Source organism: Geotrypetes seraphini, chromosome 6, assembly GCF_902459505.1.
Source record: "Geotrypetes seraphini chromosome 6, aGeoSer1.1, whole genome shotgun sequence".
NCBI classification, from domain to species: domain Eukaryota; kingdom Metazoa; phylum Chordata; class Amphibia; order Gymnophiona; family Dermophiidae; genus Geotrypetes; species Geotrypetes seraphini.
The window spans coordinates 215,076,910-215,096,703 of NC_047089.1; the positions used below are offsets into that span (position 1 = coordinate 215,076,910).

Genomic DNA, 19,794 nt, shown 5'->3' on the forward strand with positions numbered 1-19,794 from the left:
TGGAGGGAGAGTGTGAGTGTGAAGTGTGGGGCGGGAAGGAGCGCGGTGTGTGTGTGGAAAGGAGGGCATGGGGGGTGCAGAATTCTTAAACAATTTTCTAACTCCCTACACCCCAGCTAGAACACTGAGATCACAATTGCAAAATCTTTGAACGGTTCCATTTCTCCATATTATTAGCAGTACACGAATAACAAACTTCCGTCAGAACCCCATCTCTTTGGAACTCATTACCCATCCCCCTCCCCCCGGAACTACAGGATGAACCCATGCTAGATCGTGTCAAAGGAAAACTAAAAACGTTTCTTTTTTAAAGACGCGTTCAATCTCTAATGCACTTACCTTATGAAACATTATCTTCATTTCTGCTTTGGTTATCAGATGGGATTAGAGAATGACATGGTGACAAAATTCATCACCGTTCCCGTCCCCGCGGATAACCGTGGGAAATAATCCCATGTCATTTTCTAGTGTCTATTTCAACCTCGGTCATTCTACACCAGCATTCTTCAAAGCTTGTGGGTCAGTGGTTGTGGCCATTCTTACTCTGATTCTTATGTGAGCCAAGGATAATGAAGCCATTGTGACATCACTGATGTGATTGGCTCTTAGGCACTGGTGGAATGAGGCATTATGACATCACAATATCTGCTCTGGATACCAGAGACTGCCATTCTGTAGTGTCTATCTCAACCTCAATCCTTCTACACCAGCATTCTTCAAAGCAAAGCTTGCGGGTCAGTGGTTGTGGCCATTCATACTCTGATTCTTCCCTCTCTCCTTAAAGAATGACATGAAGATGGTTTCCCGCGGTTATCCGTGGGGACGGGAACGGTGATGAATTTTGTCAGCGTGTTATTCTCTAGATGGGATCCCCCTGCCTTTTGAATTTCCCCTATATGGCTCTTTTTTTTCCCCATTTTATAATGTACTTCTTTACCTTAATACTATCGTTCCAGTAGGTCCAGTATGTTTTCATGTATGTTGCCCTATTTCATTATCTTTATTATGTACAAACCACTTAGAAGACCGATCGGCGGTATATCAAATTTTCATCATACTTGAAACTTGCAATTATATGAGTTAACCTGCAGGACTCCCATAATCCTTAATAGATGGTCCTGCACATAGGCAGATCATACCGTGTTTCCCCAAAAATAAGCCCTAGCATCATTTTTGGGGTAGGTCTTAATATAAGCCCTACCCCACATATAAGCCCTAGTCCCGGTATTCGCCGGCAGCAACTCTTCAGTAACGCAGCAGATTTAATTCCATGATGGACATGGCCGAAGCAGCCTGTTTAGAGTGCTGCTTTGGATGAAGGTAGGGCTCGCTCGCGGTCGGCAGGGAGGGAAAGATGGAGGATCAGCAGGGGTTTGGCTGCACGGTGGGGGCAGGGGTGTAATCAAGGGTTATGCTGCATAAGGGATGGGAGGGAAGGATAGAAGCTGGTCAAGGGTTCTGCTGCATAAGGGATGGGAGGGAGGGAAGGATAGAAACTGGGCAAACTTCTGCTGCACAGGGGGATGAGAGGGAGGGAGGGGAGGAAAGATGCTGCACATGTGGGGGAGAGAAAGGGAAGAGGAAGAATTGAAGTAAAGGAGAGGAAGGGAGAGATGATTATGTGCATACCCTGAAAATAAGACCTAGTGCGTTTTTTGGGCCCAAAATTAATATAAGACACTGTCTTATTTTTGAGGAAACAAGGTACAGTACATCCAAAATAGGAAGTCAGGCTTTAACCAAATTCAAGTCTTATTGCCTATAGAATAATGCATGAGGAATATTTACAGAGCTCCAGGAACTAATGCTAGACTGCTTAGCAATACCTTCTTGCCTGGTGTCTCCATACATTTCCTTAAGGAGGCATAACTGTGGCATATAATGGCCAACACTACTTTCGCAGAACACTGCTCCTACGCGGTAATTAACCAGAGTGGAGACGATGATTCCTTATAAACATCTTAATAGAGCCAGTAATAAAAGAAATGGTGCATACAAATAAAAATAATTATATGGCATTCCTTTACAATATGCAATCAAATCAGCGTGAACACCGCCGGTGAAACAAGACACATGCACTATTCAAATCTATTAGCAAACACTCACAAATCATTGTTATCTTTTCAAAGGCATCTTTAATTAAGGCTCATTTGTGCGCTTCTAATCACTTTCACATTGTAAGCAGGACAGTTTTACAATGTATTTGATCAAAATGACAGTCATTTATAATTCTACCCACCTCTTCTCTCTATCCCCTCCTCCTATTGCAAGAGACGGCTGAGTTTCGGAGAATACGGAAGTCATGATTATGGAATACTGGGGAGGGGGGGAAACAAAACAAAACTGAATTCTGTCTCAGAAAAGGCAGCAGTAGCTTGGCAGTGCTAAGCCATGTGGAGGCCAGAATGGATTTTTGCTAACTTCTCCTCACTTCAGATACCCGACACACCCTGACCTGCGGTACAATCAAGAATTGCTGTGTCAAAAAGCAATGACTAAACTGCTACTGTTTTACTCAGTGGTTCATATCTGGTCTTCTTTTATGCCCATGCACCGATAGAGAGAGGGGGGGGGGGAGTTGAAATTAGGCTAACGATCATGAAATATTGCTCAATGCACTGGCAGGATCCGGTCACAAACAATCTCTATTCCTTGTAGCACGGGGCCCCGGATAAGTCACACCGGCCTAGCCCAAGTCCCCCAGCCACAAAACACAACTGGGGAATATAAGCAGAGCCCAGCTTACCGACGAGAAAAGGTGAAAATTTTGTTGCAATACAGAGGGAAGAAATAAGGAAGAGGTCAGGGTTGTTTACAGAATGGGCAGGTCTACATATGGGTTAGGTGTGCAGAGCAAAGTTTGGAGTTCTTTTGTTTAGATTTTTTGATTTTGGACTGTGTATTTGAGGTTTCACTGTGGACATTTGGGGAAATGGGAACACACAATTATTTTGCCAGCTGGTGAAGGACATCACGACACTTTAACATTTCAGTGCCTTCCTGATTGGATCATTGAAGAACTGCAAAGATCTGTCGAGATAAGTTTAAAAAAAAATAATAATAATTTTTCAAGTTATTACGTTATCTGTGGTGACATTTTCAATGCTTCTATCCATAATGGAGGTAGAGAGGGCCAGTGCAATGATGTAAGTAGTTGAACATCTCTTCAGCCTTCAAGTGGCATTCATGGATGTTCACGTCACTGAGCACATATTAATTTAATTCTAATATAGTTTATTTAAATTCTCTTGGGCTATTATCATTTATTTTACATGAGAATTTAGTTATATTTATTTTCTCTCATTCGTTTTAGTTTTTTAGGTATGCACATACCATGACAATAATGAACCTTGCTTCGAAACCAAAGTATGTGGCGCATGATATTTTAAAATGACTGCATTTGTGACTGTAGAACCTGCACAGTACCAAAGAGAGCTTTCTTCTGGAGTTCACGAGATACAGTATTTGTAGAGAGGCATTTCTGAAAGAACATCCAAGTCAGAATTAGGACGTCTTGCTCATAACATCCAAAAAAACATCCCTCACACAATGGCATAGCCCCCCTTCCCTTCCCTCATAACGTTTTAATTTTCTAGGCTGTGCATAACAACACAAACTTGCTGCCCACGTCGTGTCGGATATCCCTATGATGTCATTTCTTAGGTGCGGGGCCCAGAATGATATCAGAGAGAGGTGACACTGACACGGGCCACAAGTTCATAATGCGGCTTGTACAGGGAAAGTTAAAGAGGTACGAAGAAAGGGAAGGGGCGCACGCGCATGGGAGGGGGCAGAGAGGAGGATGGGTACCTGCACCCCTTACAAAGACCACGCCTGGGGTGGACCACCCCCCTGCACCCCCTTACTATGCCACTGAGCTCACCGCAATTTTTTAAAAGGAAAGGCATCCAGATTTCCTGTTCAAAAATACTTGAGAAGGATACCCTTATGCTGGAGACATCCGTCCTGAACAACCATTTTACACACTGAAACATTTAAATTACCATATTTTTCACACTACAAGACACACCTGACCATAAGATGCACCTAGGTTTAGAGGAGGAAAACAAGAAAAAAAAATTTTTCTGAACCAAATTGTGTACTAATATATTTAATAAAATATACCAGGCTCTATACCCAACCCTACACTCCTTGCCAGGCTCTGTACTCTGTCCCCACCTCCCCGCCATGCTCTGCACCCATCCCCTTCCCTCCTTGCCCTGCAAGGCTCTGAACATAACCCCCTTCCCTGCCAGGTTCTGCACCCTGTCCTCCCTCTGGTAGTCTAGTGGTAGGCCAGGCAGAATAGGTTAGGTCTAAATGGTAGGCAGTCCCAGCGCCCCCCCCCCCATCCCCCACGGTACCTTTAAATTCTAGTGGTCCAACGGTGTATTGGCAGGAGCAAGCTTTCTGTGCTCCTGCCCTTTCCTCGCTGGATGGCTGCCTCTTCATATCATGTGGCCAGTGGCGCACAGGCAGGAGTGAGCCAGCCTGGCCCCGCGGCACTCCCTGAATAGCTGCCGTCAGCTCTGGCTCAATTAAAACCAGTATGGGACAAGACTGAAAAACAGGACTCACCGTAAAAGATGATAAACTAACATAAACAGATGTAGAAAGAGAAAAATGGCATGCCCAAAAACTACTGAAGTGATAAATCTATATTAAATTAATACGTCAATACATGTGCAATATGTGAGAGATTGTTGCTAAGTGTCTCACAAAAGTTGACATGAAAATTGAGAAAATGAGATGGTGAACAGGGCTCCATGACATTGAAATGTGGAAGCAATTTGAAGGCAATATAACAGGTGAGCCTAAAAAATGTAAGAACAAAACAAGGCACTGGCTTGTCAATATGTCGGTAACAGTTTAATGTTGTTTTTTTTTTTTACAAAGCTGGGGTAGAGGTTTCTACCATTGCCTGGCGAAGTAAATGCTCCGATGCTCATTGAATTCCTATGAACGTCAGAGCATTTCCATTGCCGACCCACTGTAGAAAAGCCTTTTGCAAAAGGAAGAAAAAAAAAAGGAAAAAAGCATTAAATTGTTATAGACATATTGACAAACCAGTGCCTTGTCTCTTTTACAAATCACTTGTGAAAGATAAATATTAAAAAACAATATGTATTTTAGATAAGTGCTTGGGGATATCAGAAACTCAAATTTCTACATTGCAGAATGTAATTAAGGACTCACAAATAATGTATTCAAAATTTGAAGCTAAAGAGAACTTACATCGCTCCATCAATCTTCGTAAATATTTAAAGGAGATATTGGAACTTCCAAACTCAGACTCTTTGGCTATTTCCAATTATTATATCCCACAAAAGAAAAAAAGTAGGTTCTGAAAAAGGAGTAGACCAATTGGTATCAACTGATTTAAATCTTACTGAATTCTTAGAAGATTCTTTAGATACCATACAAAGTCAGTCTACTCTTTTAATAACTTAAGTTAATGAGTTAGATAAAAGTATAATCATGAAAACTAAACAAGCAAAATTCTGTGGTGACACAGTATTAATATTTCCTGATGTGGCTAGATCCACTCAGATGAAAAGGGAGGCTTTTCTTTCTTTAAAATCTAGAGTTTTGGCTCTTGGAACCACTTTTTATTTAAAGTTCCCCTGCAAGTGCCTAGTGCAACTGCAGGGCAAAGACATTTTCTGGGATTCGATCCAATTAGAGAATTGTTTTGTTTTTTTTAATATGAATGAACATAAGAGTTAAACTAACTTATATTTTTTAGGAGAATTGTATTGAGGAATTTTTTCCTTTTCTTAGAGTTTAATTATGTTTATAAATTATTATGTTATGACCTTTTCTGTTAAGGGGAATCCTCGGTTTTCTTGTTTTAAATATTGCCTTATAAAGGAAGCTAGTCCTTTCGGAATGTGGAAGTTGTTAGATAATTAATGATTTTGGTTTTCCTTTAAGATGTATGAGCTTAAAATTATTGAACTGTTGTGAAAATTATAAATAAATAAAAAAACAACAAAATGTAAAAACTCCCAGTGTCTTTGAAAGATATCAAGAAATGCTACGTCGTGTTATACATATGAAGTAAAAAAAATCAGAGGTTTTTTTAAAAAACCAACAATAGATAGTCCACAGTTGGGAAAAAAAAATTAAAAAACAAAGCAATATGGTCTAAAAACTCTTCAGTAATGTACGAGTATATTTGCTGGTATGAAAGTCATCTGCCTGAGCCACGTTTTGACTTGTGCCCGCTTCTGGGGCATATGATATTACCTTGATGTGGAATATAAAATTTACCGCCTCCTTTACAAAGCCACACTAGCATTTTTGGCGCTGCTGCCGCAGTAACAACTCCCATATGAATTCTATGAGTGTCGGAGCTATTACCGTGGCGGCTAGCACCAAAACCGCTAGTGCGGCTTTGTAAAGGAGGGCCTTAATTCTCAAAATTTCTGATATCCATCAGAGGGTAATTCCCAAAAGGTTACCTAAATGTAGGCTCTTAAAGTTTGTGCACTAGGGGCCATATTCTATAAATGGAGCCTTTTTTTAGGCACCGGTAGGCACCCAAGCTAAGTGAAAAATGCTGTTGGCATGGCTAATGCCAGAAGTGGCGTTAGGTGCCTTAGCGTGCCGATGGATTCACGTCAAAGGTAGGCCTTGAAAATCCTGGAGGAGGAGTCGTGAGGATAAGATGTCAAAAGATCAGCTAGGAGGTGTAAGGTTCAAAAAAACTTTATTGATGGATGCGCTCAATAAAACTAAACTTTATTGATGGATGTGTTCCTGTCTCGTCGTTCAGGCCTGTCCCTGGCTTCTGATTCATTATGGGCTCCTTTTACAACGCCGCGCTAGGGCCTTAACATGCGAAATAGCACACGCTAGATTGCCGCACGTGCTAGTCGCTACCACCTCCTTTTGAGTAGGCGGTAGATTTCCGGCTAGCGCACGCTATAGCACGCACTAATCCGGTGCGCGCGATAAAACCACCAGCGTGCCTTTGTAAAAGGACCCCTATATTTCCAGCCCCTACCTTTGCCGGAAGCACGATTTTCTAAACGTCACTATTTAGAGAATCTGGGCCTAAATATGAATCCTATAATGACAATTATGTGCACAACTGCTAGCGTAAAGCCTGTGCCTAACTATAGGTGTGAGCACTTACATTAGCTCAATGGCTGGTATAAATGCTCATGTCTAACTGACAGCCTTCTATAACTTTAACACTTCAGTACTATGCGTGCCCTAATCTGCCCATTCACCTCCACTTCAACACCCCCTAGAACAGGGTGTCAAAGTCCCTCCTCGAGGGCCGCAATCCAGTCGGGTTTTCAGGATTTCCCCAATAAATATGCACAAGATCTATTTGCCTGCACTGCTTTCATTGTATGCTAGTAGATCTTGTGCATATTCATTGGGGAAATCCTGAAAACCCGACTGGATTGCGGCCCTCGAGGAGGGACTTTGACACCCCTGCCCTAGAAGGTGAGCACTAAAGGAGCTACATGCTATAGTTATAGAATAACTATATTTTGATTAAGAATTGTAATCATTTTTTTAACATTTTAATCATGATTAATTGTTATTATTTATTTCATAAGGCAGCTCCATGTGACTGTGGGCAATTCACTTAACCCTTCATTGCCACCGGGTATATAATATGTAAACTGTTTTGATTGTAACCACAGAAAGGTGGTATATTAAATCTGATCCCCCTTTTTTTTCCATAAAGGACTAATAATCTCCCTCACTCCCATCCCCAGATCCCAACATCTCACCCTTTCTCTTCCTTCCCTTCCCTCAAGTCCATTATCTCCCTTTGGGGTTTTTTTCTCGCTCTCTTTTTCCCTTCTTCCCTTTCCCCTTTTCATTGTCCAGGATCTCTTCCTCCATCCCCTCTTCCCCTTATACAGTGACCCAGCCTGGCACGTCTTATGCTCTTAAATACTGCACTGCTGACAAACATTTTTATATTTTTATGAAAATATTGTTTTCAAGATTTATTTGGCTGTCATATCATTAAAAATATTTTACAACAGCACAGTTGCTATCTCAACAAGCACCAGATTTTTTTGGTTTTTTAAAAATACTTCTTTCTACTTTATTTTAAATGTTATAATGACTTAACTCCCTAAGGTGTTGTAGGTGTGAAGAAACCTGGTAATCTCAATTCAACATAAGGCTTAAAAAACACAGTGGGTGGGTGGGGAACCATTTCTGAAATCTGATAATAAAATATATTTCTCGTTTCATCAGGCACCATTCACTGAAACTCAGCCAGACATCTATTAAATTAACAGTCGTGTTCTGGCATACAGAGACAAAAAACCCCCCATAAAACAGGGAAACACAGATGACAGGATGGTAACAGCAGCTGCTGAGCTGAAGACAAATTAAAATATATAAATATTCGTCTAAAAATACATATTCCCTACTAACGTTGCTTTGATTTTCATATACAGTATGCAAAATTAAAGTTGTTGGAAAATGTCTCACACGTTGTGGATCATGCCAGGGTGCAGACGGCAGCAACCTCCAACCCAGAATATCATAGTGGAAATAGCTCTGACACGTATGTGCTTGGAAAACAAAAGGGAAGTCAAAACCAAAAATACAAGGGGAGAGGAAAAGGAGATTTTCAAAATGTCCATTCAGGCTGTTTTAACATATACGAGGGGGATTTGTCTAAATGACATTTAAAAATCATTGCTAAGCGTTATTTTTATAAAGAACGCTCTGCAGTGAGTGCCTTTGTAGGATAGCACATAGAGCCAATTCTCACATGCAAAGCTGAGCACCAGTATTTACGCCAAAATGCCGCCGCCCATATCGTGGCATTTTTGCCATTAGCACACAGCCATTAAAAATAATTACTCCGTGAACACTTACCGCCACCCATTTTGTAGGGGATAAGGGCTCGCACAGTAATCCAGTATTAATCAGCACGCAGTAACGTAGATATGCTGATTAGTGCAGACACGCCCACTCTCTGGTCCCATACATGCCCCCTCCCAGAAAAACTACAAAATATTCTGTAGTGTGTAGATGGAACTGCCTCCAGACCTGGGATTAAAAAATATACTTTATTTCACAATATATGACCAAGATGTACATTTTTTTATCCCAGTTCTGGAGGCAGTTCCCCCTTTGTTGGATGGTGTTTTTTTGTTGCATTTTTGGACTCCCTTTCTCTGTATGCTGTATTAATGTGCAGAGAGCACACACAGATCCCAAATTTACTGCAGGACACCCGAGTTTAAACTGTGTGTGCTGTTCCCTGCTTACGAGTTTTTCGGTATCTGTGGGGGGATGGGGAGGGGTGGGTGGGGGGGAGGGGCTTCTCTGTCGGGGGGTGGGGGTATGGTGGGTCCGGGGAGGACATAAGAGTCCAGTCCTCCGCGGATGTTTGTTGAAATTGCATACCATGGTTGTTCTGGTTGTTGTATTTACTGTTGCTTAATAAAATAGATTTGAACATAAACTGTGTGTGCTAGTGTTTCCCATGGCTTTGAAAAGGACCCCTTAGAAAACCTTCTGCTCCCCTCTGAGGAACCTAATTCGGTACTCCTCAAGATTCGAGGGGTTCACATGAAGTTTCACACTTCTCTTTTTTTTTTTTCAGTTCAAAAAAACATAAGAATAGTCTACTGGATCTGACCAATGGTCCGTCATGCCCAGTAGCCCATTCTCACGGTGGCCAATCCAGGTAAATAGTACCTGTCCAAAACCCAAGGTGTAGCAATATTCCATGCTACCAATACAGGGCAAGCAGTGGCTTCCCCGTGTCTTTCTCAATAACAGACTCTGGACTTTTCTTCCAGGAACTTGTCCAAACCTTTATTAAAAACCAGCTACGCTCTCCGCTTTTACCACATCATCTGGCAATGCGTTCCAGAGCTTAACTATTCTCTGAGTGAAAAAAAATCTCCTCCTATTGGTTTTAAGAGTATTTCCCTTCTCACATAAAAAGTGATATTTTTTTTAGCTCTATATTATCATTTATGCAGCGCAGCAAGTGAAGGTGCTAGCCCTGCGACCAGGAAGTAATGTCAGAAGGAAAGCTGAGGCCGTCACCCCTGCTTAGGCAGTCCACCCCTTTCCCCTTGTTACGCCAATGCATTTATGTATCATATAACCAGAATCTACTGCCCTTAGGGGTCATTTTTAGTATGCTGCATTTGTAAATGAGCTTAGCACGTCCTAACGTGGGACTTTCCCCTGAGCTAAGCCCTTTTCTAGCACAGTCATAAATTTGGCCTTTTTCATTTATAGCGGGGGGTTTTTTTTTTTTTTTCTGCACACTAATTTTAGCATTAGCACATGGCCACTGAAAAAAAAAAGATTAACCTGTCAGAGGTGCTAAGGGCTCCCACACTGTCAGCATTATTCAGTTAACACCCATTAATGTCAGCGCAATAACTGAGTAGTGCTTTCACGCCCATTCTCTGGACATGCCCTCTCCCCCCCCCCAAATAAATAAATACCATTTGGTTAGCACACTCAAATGGAAAAACTAATGCAAAACACTTTAGCGCCTCCTGCAGTTGACCATTTTTCCTGCGTTAAGCACCTGTTAGCTTAATGCAGTTTGATAAAATTGTCCCTTGGTGATTCACGTTGCAAAGAACACAGTGCTGAGACATCATAGAAACCATAAACAAGCATGCACGCACAGACACCAAATCTCTTTATAACCAGAGAGCGATCTCTTTTATTGTGGTGCTATGTATTGCTTACATTTGCTTCCTTCATGTTACACTGCTCCTGTATGTTCATTGCTGCTTCACTCAAACTGCGCACAACCTGCCCCCAAGCTTTCACAACCAGCGGGAAAGGAAATAATGCGCCCAGCCCATCCACTGGAAATTAAAGGTCGATTATATCAGTTTGATTTCCTTCCATCTCCTTTGAAAAGCGAAAGCCATTCCAAACCAACAAATTCTTTTAAGGAAACAGCAATCCAAATCTGTTTGAACCATCTGTTTCACTGGCTGTTACAGCTTCAAGCGGTTTATTACAGTGACAAAAAAATATATATATCTGTCGAAAAACAGCAGGGAAGCAGAAGGTGAACTCTGTGTACTTTCTGATAGGAATGGGCAGAGAGAGACCAGAACACGAGGCTCGACTTTACACGACCTACCCAGTTAATGGACTTGTTAACATAGTGGTCGTCATTTCACACTAGTCTTACCCTCAGAGCCTCACCACATTTCCTTTCAACACTGCTACTAGCAGAATCAAAGCAAGGAGACAGTTGCCTCTCATCAAACTCCCAGACTAATTTTTCTCGACTGTCAAGGCATCTTGGGCCAGGCTTAATTATCTGAACTGCCAGCCTCATCAAGTTCTGGGCCTGAATAATCTTCACTGTTCTCACCAAAGAAAACTAGGTGTGAGGCATTAATCTCCTGCTAGTATGGAAGTCTACAACACTGATTTTGACACAGCACCTTTGCAATAAAATAAGGGTTTTCTATACAATAACAGATGTATTGAGTAAATCTAGGGCTCAATTTGTTGTCGACAAGGAAGTGGAACTGTGGAATAGAGAATGACACGGGGACAAATTTGTCCCTGTCCCCGCGGGAACTCATTTTCCCATCCCGTCCCGGTAAGTTATTTTCCTATCCCTGCCCTATTCCTGCAAGCTCTGTCCTCATTTGCACAAGTTTCAAACTCTTTAAAAATGTTTGAGGCTTGTGCAGTTAAGGCAGAGCTTACAGGAATGGGACAGGGACAGTGACAAAACTCGAAGGGACGGGACAGGGAAATTGAGTTCCTGTGGGGGCGGGGAAAAATTGTCCCCATATCATTCTCTACTGTGTAGCTGGGAGAGGAGGGGTAGATGAACTGGGTCAGAAGCAACAGAAGAAGAGAAGCTAGCTTAAGGAGCAGAGTGGCTGTTCTTTGCTCTTCTCCAGGTTCAGCCCTTCCCCCACCCCTTTTTTTCCTGTATGCTGCCTAGAAGACAGAGACTGCAGCAGACCCCCCCCCCCCTGATACTAGAGTTTGGGAAGAAATGGTGGAACTGTATTTCAAGCCATTCTTCGTCTCCAGAAATTAAGCCCTGATTAAAACTAACAAGTGGGGAAAGCATGCTGAGCATGAACCCATGGAGTCGTACTAAACAATCAGCTGGTTTGGAAAGAAAAAATGAAACCAAGTATGATAACATATAAAATCATTAGCCCCCATATTTATATATGGTGTCCAGAATCGGGTGTGCTCCTGAAATGTGCACACAACTGAATTGGCTAACAAGCTTTTAACCATCCATAATTGAATGCTACTGTAACAACCAGTTATTGAGGTTAATTAGCACCAACTAGGAACTACACACACATGCAGTTGCATGCTGTTCTATAATGTTGGGTGCCTATATCCTATCACGCATATCTCATAAGAACATAAGAATTGCTGCTGCTGGGTCAAACCAGTGGTCCATTGTGCCCAGCAGTCCGCTCATGCGGCAGCCCTTAGGTCAAAGATCAGTGCCCTAATTGAGACTAGCCTTAGAAACATAGAAACATAGAAAGGTGACGGCAGAAAAGGGCTACAGCCCATCAAGTCTGCCCACTCCACTGACCCACCCCATTAATTCTGAGTGCTGCTCGACCCACGTAGGGATCCCACGTGGATGTCCCATTTATTCTTAAAGTCGAGCACGCTTGTGGCCTTGATTACCTGCGTCGGAAGTTTGTTCCAGTGATCTACCACTCTTTCTGTGAAGAAATACTTCCTGATGTCACCTCTAAATTTCCCTCCCCTGAGTTTGAGCGGGTGCCCCCTTGTGACCGAGGGTCCCTTGGGAAGGAATATATCGTTTTCTACCTCGACACGACCTGTGACGTACTTAAAAGTCTCAATCATGTCACCCCTTTCCCTGCGCTCCTCTAGAGAGTACAGCTGCAATTTGCCCAGTCTTTCCTCGTATGAGAGACCCTTGAGTCCAGAGACCTTCCTAGTGGCCATTCGCTGGACTGACTCAGCTCGAAGCACATCTTTACGGTAATGTGGCCTCCAGAATTGCACACAGTACTCTAGATGAGGTCTCACCATGGTTCTATACAGTGGCATTATGACTTCAGGTTTACGGCTGACGAAGCTTCTATTGATACATCCCATCATTTGCCTCGCCTTGGATGAGGCCTTCTCCACTTGTTTGGCAGCCTTCATGTCTGCACTGATGATCACTCCCAAGTCCCGTTCCTCTGAAGTCCTAGCTAGTGTTTCTCCATTCAAGGTGTATGTTCTGCATGGATTTCTGCTGCTACCTGCGTACGTTCCGGTTCAGCAGGAACTTGTCTAACTTTGTCTTGAATCCCTGGAGGGTGTTTTCCCCTATAACAGCGTTACAGTTTTCTACCACTCTCTGGGTGAAGAAGAACTTCCTTATGTTTTGTAGCTTGGCTATCCTTTAGGGCATAGCAGGGCCCGGCACACAACCGCAAAATAGCCCTGGCGTGCTTCCTCAAAAGGGTGGAAGTCCTGTGGTGGATAGCTTACACTGTGCACACTGAACAGAATGGCCTCACACAGGTAAGTTTCAAAAAGGATAAACTTAAATTTATTTGTTATCCAATCAGGACCGAAAAGAATGCAAGAGAAAAAAGAACATAAGTGCAAAACAACAGTAATATCAATTGATAGTTCAATAATGCTGCACTTATCAGCCTGGTCTGATTAATTCTCAAACAGTTCACCTTGCGTCACAGGTAAGTCTTTCTTCCTTGTACCAATACTGCAACAATACCCAGTTCAGTCTCTTATAGTCCCCAATGCAAATAAAAAAAAACTTATCACCTTGCACTGTCGTGGATCTTGCCTTCTCCTCAGAGTTCTAGAGTAGAAGGTTGGCGGATTTGCCAAAACGGCTCCTTATCAAGACAAGGAGCAAAAATTAGCCCACAAATCCCTCCACACAGATGTTGGGCAGATCCTGCCCCAGCCTTCAGGATTTTTCTATACTCTTGGAAGGTCCTTGCAAGTTTTCCCTTACTGCAGCCAAGCCTCAGCTTGCAATAGCCATTTTGGCTTAAAAAAAAACAACAATTTCCAAATAAGTAGAGTAAATTCCCAGCACACTTTCCCTCTGCTAACATGCACAGAGCATTTACTTATACAGTAGTGACTTTCTTCACACCATCACCACAATTTAAATTATTGTCTCAGAAGTCAAACATAAAAAAAAAAAACCCTCAAACAGGGAAGTTCACCAAAAAGAAAGCTTTTCAAAACATAAGCCCACAATTCAATCAGCTTACTTCCATCTCTTCAGCAAGCCCCAATTCTGGTAAAGCACTCCAGTCCATTTCCTCATGTTCTTGGTTTATCAGGGCTGCTTTTTCTGACTCTGGGTTCAGCATTTCCACATCCGTGGGCTCTGGAGGAGGTGGAGGCTCTTTCCACAAGAGAGCTTCCTTTGACTCTCCCTTCCTCCTCGACAGCCAGCTCTCCAAGTGCTCAAGAGCTGCTGTGCCACGCCCAGCCCTACGCGGGGGAAGGGCTCTTTGCACCTGAGGCTGCTTTCTAACCTGTTTGGTCAGCAGTTTACAAGATGAAGGATTTAAAGGGACCAAACTGTTTTTCTTAGGGCTATGTACTGAGTCCTGCCTAAACACAGCCTGCACTTCCTGGTCCTGTTCCTGCTGAGCAGGAACATACTGATCAGCTCTAATCATTTTTACCTGGCAATTTCTGGGGCTCTTAACTGGTGCAAGGCCGGAACTGGGATCGGGCTTGTGACAGTTTGTAACGAATCTATCTCCTTACAGCTATGGGAGAGACCTGGGCGTAACATGGGCATTCCAAAACGTTGCATGCATTGTTATTGAATAATGGGTCAGTGCATCCAACTTGGGTGCCAGCGTTTTCACTAGGTTTCAGCAGGCCTGAGTCTGGTGGCCAAAGTTAAAGCGCAGGAATCAGTGCTAAACACAGTGGCATGCAGTCAGGGCTTTCAGGGGATTTGCCCTACCCCCATTGAGCTAAAGGCTCTGAAAGCACTGCTCTGAATTTGATTGGTTGAGCAGGCAACAGGCAGATGCTGCTCAGCCAATCAAATTCAGATCAGTACTGTCAGAGCCTTCAGGGAGTTCAGAGAATCCCCTGCTTTTTTTTTTTTTGGGGGGGGAGGGGGTTATTTTTTGGTTGATGCAGTTCTGGACACCATATCTAAAATATGGGGGCTAATGATTTTATATGTTATCATACTTGGTTTCATTTTTTCTTTCCAAACCAGCTGATTGTTTAGTACGACTCCATGGGTTCATGCTCAGCATGCTTTCCCCACTGGTTGAATAGGCTACCTATTCAACAAATCAAATTGCATCAAGCAAAAAGTAAACAAACAAAAAAAAGCAGGATTGGAGAGAAAGCCCTTACTACACACCACTGGCTAAACATGATTCTATATAGAGCATGTGTCCTTTATAGAATTGGGCTTAGCATCAATCTTTTCCAACACTCATTTCTGTCTACCATTTATAGAATCTGGCTCTAGATATCATCATCAACAGATTTCAAAGGATGGAATTTACAGTTTAACCAGAGAGTGCTGCTGTCTTAATGCAGAAAGTGCTTCTCCACCACTAGGGACTCCTTTTACAAAGGTGCGCTAGCGTTTTTAACGCAGGCACCGGATTAGGGCGCGCTAACCGAAAATCTACCGCCTGCTCAAAAGGAGGCGGTAGCGGCTAGCGTGCCCGGCAATTTAGTGCGCGCTATTCCGCGTGTTATGGACCTAGCACGGCTTTGTAAAAGGAGCCCAAGGAGACTATAAGTACATATGAAGGCCAATTCTAGGAAATGAGGGCCAGATTCCGTAAATGATGCCTAGCAATGCCTAACAAAAATCTGCACGCAACCTAAATTATGTGAATTAGCTTAAAGGGCATGGTAATTGATTGTGCCATTGACGTTAACTGATATAAATTAAAAGAAAAAAAAAAAAATTAATTCAGAGTTCAGTGCAGAACTCAATACGATGCCTAAGATGAGACTCCCTCCGACACCTAACTGAAAAGTAATTATAGGTAGGGGTGGGGAATAGACATGATAACTTAGGCATTGCTAGGTGTGTAAGATAGGTGCTGGTAAATTAGGCCTGGTAAAACCTGGCCTAATATACCAGTGCCTGCCTCAATGGTGCCTAGCTATGTGTAAGTCCACTTAGGTACTCCCAGACATGATTCTATAAACAGTGCCTAATGGTTGATTGACAACTGTGCAGAGCGGCACCTACAATGTAGGCTCACTTAGGTGCCATTTATAGAATCTTGCCCTGAACATCCACATTTATTTTCACGTTACATGCGACAATGTTTAGAACACTAGATCTTATAGGCTTATGTGTACATACACCTGAATGAATGTTAATGGTGTCTATGTGGTATTCTGCAAATATCCACTCGAGACTTACAAAGCGGGTATATACAAGAGAGAGCACCAAGGGGCAGAGTTTTGACAGGACACAGGCAGTGCTCTTTGGTCTATAACTTACAGAATACTGCACATTATAGGCCAGATTTTATTAGCACTATTCTATAAACCCAGCCTAAAGTTAAGTGTGGTTTATAGAATATGGGACAGATTTTGTAATTGGGTGCCTAAAAAGATAGGCGCTTATCTTATGTAGAATCGTACATAAGAAGATAGGTAATTAATATATATATATATTTTAATTATGAGCTTATTAAAGCTCATAACTGAAGCCAATATGCTAATTAAGTTAGGTGCCTACTTGGCAGCTATTTATTTAGGCATCTACTTGGCACCTTCTTTAGGCGTCTTTTGTAGAATTTCCCTCTACGCATAGTGGCCAGCGCCAAGATTAAAATTTAGGCGTGACCATTTATGTCAACTAAAACCCAGTGTAAATGCCCACACCTAAATTCTGTGCGGATTAGGCGTATTATATAACAGTATGCGTAATTTAAAGGAACGCCCATGCCCCTCCCATGGTCATGTCTTAAAATTTACACGCACCGCTTTACAGAATACGCTTAGAAAGTTGAGTGTGTACATTCTAATTAGTGCTGATAAGTGCTTGTTAGTAGCCAATTATCAGTGCCGATCGGCTCATTATACAATTAAGCTGCACGCGCATTTTTGCCATGTGGCTAAATTTGCACCTGCAGCTTTAGTTGCCATATATAGAAACTGGGACTTATATATGTCCCTGCCACATTCAGGTGCCTGCATTTACACCAACTCTATGGTTGGTATAATTTCAGATGCCTAAATGTTAGGCACATCAACACCAGGTTACACATGCTTTCTATAATGGAATATAGGTGCTTACATTGTGCTATAGAATAGTTACCCACTTATGCGGTCTTGGGGCATCTAAATAGAAAGATAGAAACATATGGTAGCATCCAGTTATATAATTCCCCCATAGTAGGCCCTAGACCTGCCCCCCCAGGCCCGCTCAGCTCCATCCCTGCCTCATTATGCCCATGCCACAACCTAGCCTCGCCACTAGCCCCGTCTCCTCAGCGTGCTCGTCTAGGTCGGGAGGGCATCTGCGCATGCGTAACTGTGACTCGATGATGTCACACGCGTGCATATGATGTCACCACGTTGCATCCACACATGCGTGGATGCCCCTCTTGACGCGATTTGCTTTTCAAAAGCTGGACAAAGTGCCGGGTTTTGAAAAGCCACCCGGACATGCCCTTAAAAAGAGGATGTGTCTGGGTTAATCCAGATGTCTGGTAACCCTACCCCATAGTAACCTGTATGTTTATATCTAATATAATAAAACGCTAGGTCGCGCATGCGCACTTCCTATGTGTGTGCCAGTTTTCCGTGAGCTGTAGTGACACATAGGAAGTGCGCGGCTTACGATCTGTCCTGCTCCCTCTTCAAAGATGCAGCGGTCGCCGCCTCTCCGCTCTCTCTCTTCCTCCCCCCCCCCCGAGTCGGATTTTGACTGCCCTTACGGGTTTTAAGTTGGGCACTGCTTCTCCTGCGGCACGGCGGCCCGAGTCGGATGTTGGCCCGAGTCGGATGTCGGCCGCGGCAGCCCCAGTCAAATGTCGGCCGCGGTGACTGCTGGCCACGGCGGCTGTCGGCGGCTGCAGGCCGCGGCAGCCAAACCCGGAAAACACATAAGTAGGGCATGGAGTTAAGAAGCAATGTATGGGGGGAGGCAAATACTGCACAGGGAAGTGGGGTGGGAGGGAAATGCTGCAACACACGGAAATGGAGGGCAGAAAAGGGGTTGATGGACAGGGGAAGAGGTGCTGATGAACAGGGAGGGGGGGCAGAAAAATAAAGACAGGCCTACTGCTGGACAGGGGGAGCAGGGGGAGGTAAAACAAAGGGAGAAGGGCTTCTGCTGGATAAGGTGGGCAGTGATGGGGTGGTGGAGGACACAGGGGAGGTAAAAGGAAGGGAGAATGGACATGGGGAGCAGGCAAGGGGTGGTAGTGGACAGCCAAGGAAAAAAAAAAAAAAAAAAAACCAGACAGAAATACAGAAAGCGACTAAGGAGAGAAAAAAAAAAAATAAAAACAGACACACACATATATATTCTAGCACCCGTTAATGTAACGGGCTATAAGACTAGTTTATTATAATTTAATACACCCGCTTTCATACAATAGCAGAGCAAAACAGTGTACAATAAAAATGTAGAGTTAAGAGGCTGAAAGGAGCTCCATCAAATACAGACAGGAAAAAGAGACAGACAAGCAGAGCATAGCAAAAGGCAAAGAGGCCAGGCAGAAATTTAAGACAGAACACTGCAGATCTAAGACACAGCAAAGGCATGACTAACAAGATGAATTTTCAAAGCAGATTTAAATGGGGCATAAAAGGTTTCTAGTTGAAGGGCCAGGGGAAAGTATTGTGTCATGCAGAGTCAAGGCAAGAGATGGTGACAGAAGGGGTTGTCAGCCAAAAAACAAGTTGAGAAGCGTAGCAGACGCGAGGATGTGTAGGGAATGATGAGAGATGCTAAATGTGGAGGGCAGCCAGTATGGATTGCTCTGTGTGTAAGTGTGAAAAATGTAAAGTGTATCCAGGAAAATATTGTTCCATTTTCAAAGTTATTTAGAGATATTCTCGATTCCTAATGTTCAAGTTCGGTTTAACATCTGCTGGATGGGAAAGAATTCCATATATTTGATGACCCCTATTTCTCCAGGCACGAATAGGAAAAGTTGTTCATCTCAATGCAAATAACTGGCTCTCCTAATTATACCCTATGTAACAGATAATAGTTTTAAAGAGAGAAAAGGCGTATCATTCACATTCAATCCTGTATATTCCAGTCTCATCTCACCTGGATTCTTCTTGGATAATGGACACGTAGATTTCTCTGGAGTTCTCTTCTGAAACAGCCCCATGTGGTATCAGTAAGCTGACCCCTAAAATACAAGTTAATATTTTTATGACTGAAATTATTAATCACAGCTCTTCACGTATGATTGACTTTACTTATCAAAAGCTAGTTTGTGATCAGAAGAGGGAAAAATGGAGGGGAAAAAATTAAGAACTCGTGCATTCAAAATATTGTACAAAAAGTTACATCTTTGAACAAGCTTTGAACAATTGAGTACATTTGGATGTATTTTTAAATGACTTCGCTTGTACAGTTTTCTACCTGTGAATTCCTCTCCTTCCTACCTCAAAAAAAAGTTGTAAAAAATTATACCCCTGGACTTCAGATTGAAAAGTCTAAGGGTAAACTGACCTATAGAGCTCTGGCATTTACTGGAAACTTCAATCTGGCTCTAGGCATGAAATAATATTTGAATACTTAAACATATAGAAAAACTTGAGATTTACAATATATTCTTGGATAAC

At 42.7% G+C, this 19,794-nt stretch overlaps 1 protein-coding gene across 2 annotated transcripts in view; it reads right to left on the reverse strand.

The window, feature by feature from the left end:
• Positions 1 to 19,794, reverse strand: part of UNC5D (unc-5 netrin receptor D) — a 761,056-nt gene that overhangs the window by 122,094 nt on the left and 619,168 nt on the right. For both annotated transcript variants that reach the window (XM_033949939.1, XM_033949938.1), the window contains one exon: positions 19,271 to 19,355. In XM_033949939.1, coding sequence (XP_033805830.1) covers positions 19,271 to 19,355 — 85 coding nt within the window. The remainder of the gene's footprint in view (positions 1 to 19,270; positions 19,356 to 19,794) is intronic.